General features: G+C 47.6%; 4 protein-coding genes across 4 annotated transcripts; 2 read left to right on the top strand and 2 right to left on the bottom strand.

Moving 5' to 3' along the window:
* Nucleotides 1-330: 330 nt before the first annotated feature.
* On the top strand, nt 331-795 carry CDV56_100461 (uncharacterized protein; the record flags this gene model as incomplete). Its single annotated transcript, XM_026754080.1, has 1 exon — nt 331-795. The coding sequence occupies one exon, from the start codon at nt 331-333 to the stop codon at nt 793-795; it is 465 nt and encodes a 154-aa protein (XP_026609608.1).
* Nucleotides 796-1485: 690 nt separating this feature from the next.
* CDV56_100632 (uncharacterized protein) lies at nt 1486-2916 on the bottom strand (the record flags this gene model as incomplete). The annotated part of the gene is made up of 1 exon (XM_026754251.1): nt 1486-2916. The coding sequence occupies one exon, from the start codon at nt 2914-2916 to the stop codon at nt 1486-1488; it is 1431 nt and encodes a 476-aa protein (XP_026609609.1).
* Nucleotides 2917-3216: 300 nt separating this feature from the next.
* On the top strand, nt 3217-6724 carry CDV56_100910 (DUF3435 domain-containing protein; the record flags this gene model as incomplete). Its single annotated transcript, XM_026754529.1, has 6 exons — nt 3217-3810; nt 4221-4465; nt 4528-4762; nt 4856-5178; nt 5242-5630; nt 5694-6724. The coding sequence occupies 6 exons, from the start codon at nt 3217-3219 to the stop codon at nt 6722-6724; spliced, it is 2817 nt and encodes a 938-aa protein (XP_026609610.1).
* A 346-nt stretch (nt 6725-7070) lies between these two features.
* Nucleotides 7071-8399, bottom strand: CDV56_101505 (uncharacterized protein; the record flags this gene model as incomplete). Its single annotated transcript, XM_026755124.1, has 4 exons — nt 7071-7317; nt 7411-7819; nt 7868-7929; nt 7993-8399. 4 exons carry the CDS (start codon nt 8397-8399, stop codon nt 7071-7073), a joined length of 1125 nt encoding a protein of 374 aa, XP_026609611.1.
* Nucleotides 8400-9239: the final 840 nt, after the last annotated feature.

The raw sequence follows: 9239 nt of genomic DNA on the forward strand, positions 1-9239 counted from the left end.
AAGCCAGTCAATGATAATGCTTGGAATCGGTACTCGACACTTCTAGCAGTCAAAATCCTTAAGCATATTCGACCTCGCCATGGGAACGTTCTCATGTTGACAGACAGACTATGTATCAAATACGGAAGCCGTGTACATTTATCTGAAGCGTCAACGATGCGTTTCATATCACAGCATACGTCTATACCAGTACCAAAAGTTCTGTGTGCATTTACTCATTCTGGATGGACGTACATCCTGATGCAAAGGATTAAGGGGGATATAATAGGCAGTGGTTGGGTAAAACGAAGTGAAGAGTCAAAGGCAAAACTTCTTTCACAATTGGGAAAGATGGTGACTGAGATGCGGGAGCTTCAACCCCCAGGAGGCATAGGGGTTGCTTCTGTTAATGGTGGATCACTTTTTGACTGCCGTGTACCAGGCACCTCCTTGCGCTTCGGTCCCTTCAATACCATCCAGGAATTCCATCGGCATTTACGCATGGGCATGGAGTTTGATTCTAGGCTTGACCCTGAAATTCAGGGCCTTATCAAACAACAAAGCAAGTCTTGGCCGTTGGTATTTACTCATGGCGATCTGAGCAGCCTCAACATTCTTGTTCACGCAGATGATATTGTTGGTATTATTGACTGGGAAACTGCTGGTTGGTACCCGTCATATTGGGAATACACCTCTGCCTACCAAGTCAACCCACAAAACTCTTTCTGGATCAATGAGATTGACAAGTTCCTACAACCAATGTCGGAAGAGCTGGCGATGGAACAGATCCGCCAAAAACACTTTGGAGCTATTTGAGCAATTCTGGCTTGGTAACTCATTGATCTCCTTCCGCTCCATCAAGCCATAAGTTGGAACCTTTCTCCTCTGCCCCAGCACTGTAGGTGCGGTGCTAGACTTCGCAGAAGAATCTCAAAGTTTTCGTAGTAAGGGGCCGTAAGAACAGAACGAGAAATGGGCTACTGTACAATAGAGACACAGGGCTAGATATAGTTGAGGAAGCCTACATATCCCCCAGGGCAGAGGTCAGGTAAATGAAGTCATCCTTCAGTCTATTCTGTACAGTGTGCATCAAAGGCTGAGAAATGAGACTAGTATTGTTCTTGCCCCATACTTTCCCAACAAAATAGGATATCAGGAACTCCACTTTATGTCAAGTTTGATCAGGCTACGTTCAAGAGAAGAGCAGAAATGAGTCATCTATAAAGGAGTACCTTAGATGAATAATATTAGCCTAAGAGCCTACTAGTCCTTAATAACAACCACAGAGTGCAGATTGTACAAAGTCACTAGATAGTTGAACTTATCACACTACCTTGAATCCCTGATGCAAAATGGCTTCTGAAAACACAAATATTCTCATAGACTCATAGTATTAGCAAGTTGAATCCCATCTTCCTAAAACTCAGCGTCTCTGTTTGAAAATGAAGAATAAACATTAAAGATACCAGTAGCTGATCTACCCAGACCCTATTCATGACAATCATCTCATGCTGAATTCCACAGCTGGCGCATAGCCTCATGAAAATCTCCTGGAGAAATGGCTCCTCTCCACTGATTGCCGATATCGTGGCCCAGCTTCTGCTTCAGTCGCGCCTTGACTGCAGCAAAATGAGGCGGGTTCCAATGCAGATGAACAACCCAGTAGATCAACCGCTTGAGGTTCGCATTTCCACCAGCAGGCAAACACTCCAGGATCTTCTCCGCGTCATGACCAACAGGATCCTTTGCCTTGGACAGCATAGACAGCAACGCATCCTCCAGATGGCCCGAGAACTCATCCTTAATCACCTTTGCCAGACTGGTATGATACCTGGTCTCGAACGCCTGCGCAATGGCAACAAGCTTCGCATCCGACGCACCCAGGAACACCGCCGAGACACCAGTCTCGTCTGTCCCCTTGCGCGCCTGCGTCGCCTGGTGGATCTCACGGACATCAGCGTCAACAGACTGGGCATCGAAATATGTCCCCGGCTCCGGTCTCGTGGCATTGAGCAACATGACAAAGAATTGTTCCGTCTTGCCGGACAAATCGCTCTTGATATCATCGACCAGCGACTTCTGGTACTTGCCGACGTACGCGTACTTGATCGCGCGCAGGTCGGCATTCGACCGGCCGACCAGCACGTCGTTGAGGGCCTTTTCGTTCGTCCCGATTCCCGACAGCGCATCGCGCGCGAAAGTCACGTCCTGCTCGAGCGGGCCCCTGGCTAAGGCGAGGAGGACATCTTCCAGGTTTCCTGAGAGTTCGGACTTGAGGTCTTTTTCGAGGTTGCGCCCGATGCGATCGGTGTAGGTGTGTCTGATGAGGGCCATTTGCAGGGGGTCGGGCTTGGTCAGGATGTTGATGAGGGCTTTTTCGTCCGTGCCGAAGCCTTTCATTGCTTTACGGAGGGCTTCGGCTTCGCGGGTTGCGTTGCCGGGGGCACGTTGGTTGGGGTCGTAGCCTAGGGACGGTGGGGTGGGCATTGGTTGAGGGGGTGGATAGCCGGGTTGGCCTTGCGGCGGGTAACCTCCCTGGGGAGGATATTGGCCTTGGCCCGGTGGGGGGTATTGGCCATGTGGAGGATATTGTCCCTGTGGGGGGTAATGGCCTGGTGGAGGGTGTTGATTCTGTGGATATGCTCCCTGAGGCGGATACTGCTGCGGTGGTGGATGGCCTCCTTGAGGATATTGTTGCGGTGGTGGATGGCCCGGCCATTGTTGTTGGGGCGGAGGGGCACCATATGGCTGCTGTTGGTACTGACCAGGGGCCGGATATTGGTGCGGGGGAGCTCCTTGGGGTGGATATCCACCGGGCTGTTGTGGGGGATAATAAGGGGCCTGTTGATGCTGTTGATGGGAGCCAGGCTGAGCGTACCCAGCGCTGTTATAGGGGGGTTGCGGAGGTCCGCCATAGGTATTCTGTGGGTGCGACATGGCGGAGAGCGGATAGAAAAATGTAATGACAATAGGTTTCTATCAGAGGGAGCGCGTCAGCCTTATATCCCCTCATTATCTTAGAGTTATCTAGCGGTTCTCAGCTCGTATTCTAGCCGAAAGCCCCTGTCGACACAGCCACAATCAGATGTAATTTACCCCTCCATTTCTCCCACCCATTGGTACCATCCCCAGCCTAACGAACAACTGCACAGCCACTGGACAGATTCAAAATGTCATAAACCAATAGTGATGAGGGCTCCGACTCGTTTGCGCCAACAGGGAACTCCAAAACCCACAATGCACCGCCATTCTGCCAAGTTTAATTTCCCTGATCGGCCCACATGGCCCGTCGCTGATGAGCACATTACGAACCTAGCGGAAATGTTCACCCGTCACAATGCCGCTAAGATTCTTGGAATTCACTTAATCCACGGCCATTTCAAGATCCCCCAGAGCACCGTCATGCTTGGGACCAACTTTGAGAACCCCTCCCTTCGTTGGACTAAGGTCACCGATATTGAAAAGATCGATCCCGCCAGTGTCCATGGACACATCTTCGCCCTCACCAAGGACGGACTGTGCGCTTATGAGCTGCAGGACGGGCCTCTTCCTGACCTGTCTGATGTTGGACCGCTTTTCCTTGACGAGTTCATCAACTACATTATCAGAAACAATCTCACAAGCCTCATTGGCCTTCAGGTCCTTGGTTGCGGTGATGGCTGCATGTCGGAACTCATTCTCGATCAAGGAACTGTCATGCTGGATTCGTCTTCCGTCAAGGACACTGTGCCAACCCGCATCACAGGTTGGAAGTTTGAGACGGCCAATGGCAACCCGCGTGTTTGCACGGCAAATGAAACCCATGCGCAGATGACCTCGGGCAGCCACAAGGTTTTCAATGCAGGGAAGCCTCTCCCGTTCTCCCCAAACTAGAAAGTGTTGAAGATCTGAAGGCCGCTCTCGCTATGACCGGTATTCTTTAGTCTGTTGTGGTATTGGATGTCCCATGCTGTTGTAGTCAGCTCTCGTCTGTCGGTCATTGAATCTCATATCCAATTCTATATCATTCTCTGTGCATCTGGACCAGCGATAAAGTGGCTCCCTCTGAGAGCTTTCCAATGACTAAGCAAAACAAGGGGTCCACCAATGGGGGCTGGGGCGACTACCCATCCTCCTCAACCCCTTTGGCTTCCGACATTTTCTTCCACTCGCACCTCCTCACTTGATTCTCTCCATTCCACCACAACATAGCCCGGTCCCGGCGACAGGCCAGGTCTCAGTCGTATGACGATGATTCGCAGACCGGGGAAGGTAGTTCCAGCGTCAGCAGCGACGAGCAGTACGACACCGATCCGACAGAGCCTGATTGCGACGAGGATCAGCTCAAAGATGCTGGTGATGTTGCGCAACTTTTTGCAGACAATGAACATTATCCCGAGTATTACCGCCAGCAACTCGCAAAGTTTGACGAGTCTGTGTACACACAGGAGGATTATAGCAAAGGCACCACTGTCCTACTTGACCAAGTCGAGGCTCGTTGGAAACAGTACGTCTCATTTCTCTGTAGAATCCTTCCCTCTTTTCACAGATTTGTCTAAGGCCTATCAGATTTTGTGCCTGCCTTTGCAAAGATCCTGAACAAGAATTCCGGAAGCTGTCCATTGCAATCTTGCATACATTTCTCGACAGGGCCTTGAATTTGCGACGGGGCAAAAATGGAAGACGCTTGCCTGGAATCAAACGAAAAAGCTCACTAGAGACGTTTTGGAAGGTCTTTCGACTCGTCTTCGAAAGAGCAACCTCAGAGAAGATCGAAAAGAAGATCAATCGACAGATGCGCCGGGTAAGAAACGAAGTCATCCCTAAAGAAAGGGAGACAGAAGTGTTCAAGGCTTATCCGACTTTGTGGTGAGGACAGTTCTGATTGATCTCACAGGTGATCTGTAAGTTAGCTCAAAAGCATAAACTGTCTTGGGAAGGCCGCGAAAAGTCCACTATGTTTGTGGAGGACTTGACTGTGGTCGTGGAAACGGCCATTAGCACGACGAAGAAAAAATTTGGACACGGTCGGCATCGCATCGAGCTGTGCCTTTTCTTGCAATTGGCTGGGCTCACAGCCAACCGCCCTCAAGCAGTGCTGAGCCTGCGGTATCGCCATATCCGAGTCAGTCTGCTCCGAGATCCGCAGGGCGGCCCTCACAGAATCGTGATCGAATTCAAATTTGAATACACGAAGGGATTTCTCGGCGCCAAGGACGAGTAAGCACATTAATTCGGCTGAGGCTTATTACTTCTTGTCACGACCCGCTGACTGTTGGAAAGAAATACATATATCCTGCCGGAGATTATATTTGACCCGTCGCTTGTTCTCAGTCCCCATGTCTTCTTGCTGGGGCTGCTTTTTGCGGACCGTGCCTTCAAGAGAGTTGAAGGGGAGGAGGTCCTAACATCCGCAGAACAGCTTCCTCGCTTACATATTCGGGATGGGTGCAACGAGCTTCCGTTGCTGCTTGATCCCGCTCTGGCCGACGTACCAGTTTTTCGGCAGACCGAGCGAACACTGCAAGGAATCGGGATTTCGACCGATAAATGTTTGCCTTACTCAACTCTTCTTCCCTGGGTTAAAAGTATTGGTATCATTACTGGGTTCCGACAAGTTGCCCGTCCTTATAGTCTTCGATACGGGGCTGGGAAGGCGTTAGATAACAGCGGTAATCATCTTCCTACTTAATCCTTGTCGCGCAATTTCTAGTGACTGACTGCGTATGTCTTAGGAGCTGTGAGTGACTCACTTCGCAACCTGATCATGCACCACGCCGATACTCGCACCTTTCTAAAGTACTACCTCGATCGACGGATTGACAAGAACCTTGCTGCCATTATCCGAGGTCTGAATCCAGATGATGATATCATGCATGCAGCTTGTCGAATGAGCCGGACCATTGACCCTGACCGCCCACAAGAATTGACGACTGCCCAATCCACCTCAGTCAACGAGTGGCCCGAAATATCTGTCCTCATCCAGCGTCGTGATGAACTTCGCCAACAACTAGGCCGTCCGCTCTCACACCACCGGGGAACGGCCAGTTGTGAAAGCTCTCAAAAGCTGAAGCAAGAGCTTAACAGCGCAAGGGAACGGGCTAGAAACGCATTGTTGTCGCAGCTTCAGCAGAAATACGATCAAGAGCAGCCTATGTTGGAAGTACAGCGGCAGCTGTCCGAGACTAAACTGGTTGAATCAGTGACGGCAAAACTACGACACACAGAGGAGCTACCCGAGCCTCAGAAACGATTGATCGAGCGTCTTTTAATTCTGCCATCGCCGACATTGGACCAAGAAATGTGTCGGCGCACTGAAGCTATTGATGCTGTTGCCGCTTACTGTCAATTTGAGGAAGGTATCACATGCCGTTTGCCACAGAATAAACGGGTTGAAAGCTATGTGGCCGAGCGCGGTTTTCTCGATAATCAGAAGCCGGAAAGTGAAGCTGAGGTCCCGACTAAATCAGCAAGCCCACTCGAAAATGCTATTCAATCTGTCACAGAGGATCATCGACCCTTGTTTTGCTTTATTTGTGTGGGGCAGCAAAATCTAGCCCTCAAGAAGCGTGTGCAACAATTCTCATCGCATGGAGATGTTTCGAAGCATATCAAGCGAAAGCATCTACAGAACCTCGCATCAAGCACTGTTATTGCATGTAATGTTTGCGATAAAAGGTTTGCAGAAGTCATGCACTTTCAGCGTCACGCTAGTGATTCTCACTCGACTGTGACGGGGCCTCTATGGCGCACAGTCTCCAAGTAATGACTCGTTTTGTTGGCATTTGTGTATAGAGTTTATTTGAGCTTTGAATTCAAATATCTACATGACATGATTAGTCTCCATAGTTTGACGACCGGTTTCAAATGTACTGAAGCAGCAGCAGCAGCAGAAGGAGGAAGAGCTAGCCACCTATACTTATTTCGAATCTTAGCGTAGTTCTGCGATGTTCTGCGGCGAGAAGAGAACTGGTTCCCTCTTTTTCAGAGCCTTGACTTCGATTATCAGGATGACATCATTAGTTATAATTTGGCAACAAGTTTCAAACGTACTGAGGCAGCAGACGATATGCTGCAGCGAGAAGAGAACTGGCTCTATATTTCTTTTTGGACTACCTGCTTTGCTGAGGGCGAGGGTGGAGCAAGATGTTATGGCACCAATCCGTGTCAGGCTTAGTGCCGCAGTCCATCTCGATCTTTGGCGCCCCATTACCGCAGCCGCCCGTGCCAATCACTGCCCCCTTCGCCCAGGATAGGAAATAGAACAAGACAAGAGCACCTCTTGTTTGAAAATCGCGAAGTTGAATGAAACAGCCACCGTACCATAACATGTCCTTTTTTAGGGTTAAGACAATGAGTCTAAGCACCTCAGCTTGTCAAATGGTACAAGCCCCAACCGATCATCAAGACCAGATCCAGAATCTTCTCTGTAGAAAGCATTGCCAAATAAACATGCTTCTCTTCACAATAGCATGTAGGTATCTTCGCCAGGCCGGCTGAAAGCAGAGAGCCAACTCAGGTCCCAGCAAGCCTCTGCAAACCAATGCTTCACAGGTCTTTGTCTCCTTTGCAGAGTCAATGAAGATGTATTCTGCATTCCAGACCATATCCTTTGTCTTGCGCTTGAAGTCGTACGCTAGCAAGGCCATTGTAGGATAGACATTGTGCCAACAAGCAGAAATAAGACCATCGAAAACTTCATTGCGGTTAAGTTCTGGAAACTCCATTTCCCAAAATCGGCGATCCCATTCTGCGGCGCTGAGGATAATGTCGTCATAGGGTTCATGGCCATATACCATAAAGTATAGAAGTGTCCCAAGCGCAAACTGTTCAGTTCTGGCGGAACAGAGACCGTATGTGCCTTTCAATGGTCCAGCAAGTATTGGTCTGGCTCGTGGAGGTAAGGTACCTTCAAGTGGCTGTCCAATGGTGGTGGCACGACCAAAATCAGCCAGCTTCAAGTTGAAGTTCCTGTCAAGAAGACAGTTGCTCGCATGCAGATCATTGTGACAAAAGCCCACTTTCTCCACATACTCAAGAGCAGAGCTGATTTGTTGTATCCACCGAGCGATGAGAGCAGGATCCTCGTATTCCTTGACCCTGATAAGACGCCCATGAAAACCATTTGTTCCTGTCTCTCGCTCCTGGCGTTCATAGAAGCGAGGGGCGATTGCCTTATGCGTGCAATATGATAGAAAAAGATAGTCCGGGAGCATGAGAAAACATTCAACAATATTCGGACATCGATCCCGGCACTCATTAAGACGTTTGTAAAACGCGATCTCCTTGAGGAAAGGATGCTCCGCTGCCTTTTCTTCAGGGGTTCGGTCGCGACGAACAGTTTTCACCACAATAGTTGGAGTGACGTGGTAGATATAAGCGTCGAGTCCTCCGCCAATCCAGTTATGTTCCTCGAGAGCATCAGCGTAGTGGAAGCTCATGGCGAATCAAAACACATGTAATTGTAGTCGTAGCCATGCAGAGTTTTGGCAAAGATGTACAGAAGTAATAGGGTGGGGTGGCGACACGGGAGAACAGTGGAGAGAAGGGGAAAAGGGAGAATCTTAGAAGAGATTGAAATAGGGGCTCGACTAAATCCACTGTCAGATTGCATGTAATATGGTAATATGGTTATGCTGGTAATCTGAGTATAGAGAGGTTAAACTAGGACATATTCATACTATATCTATAAATATATATAATTTTCTATATAACTAAGGAGTAATAAGACTAGAAGTTATATATATTCTAGTTAACTAAGACTAACTAGAATAGGTAAAATAAGTAAGTATAAAATATATAGTCTAATACTAAAGATATAGTACTTTAATATATCTCCTTAGCTAAGAAATAGTAAGAATTAGCGATATCTATTAATAGATACTATCTGTAGTTAGGTATTCTGCCTACCTTATTTAATATAGATTTAGCTTCTTTATTATTATAAAGTAGTATAAATTAGTGTAGTTAAATAATACTAAGATAGGGAATTTACTCTTTTTTAGATAGTATCTCTATTACTTAAAGTACTAGTAACTTAGAATTATATATTTAGTAGTTCTTCTCTACTATAATAAGCTTTCTTAACTAAAATACTATTAGATATTATTCTACTCTAAATAGCTGAGTAAGCATACTAGCTATTACCTATTTTAATATATCTATTTATATTTAAATCTATAACTCTAGGTTAAAGTATTATAGTATAAGTATAGATATAAAGTATTACTTTAGCTCCTTAAATACCCTTCTTACTTCTTATATTAGGGTAAATTATATAG

The sequence above is a fragment of the Aspergillus thermomutatus genome (genome assembly GCF_002237265.1).
Source record: "Aspergillus thermomutatus strain HMR AF 39 chromosome Unknown NODE_465, whole genome shotgun sequence".
Classification (NCBI taxonomy): Eukaryota; Fungi; Ascomycota; class Eurotiomycetes; order Eurotiales; family Aspergillaceae; genus Aspergillus; species Aspergillus thermomutatus.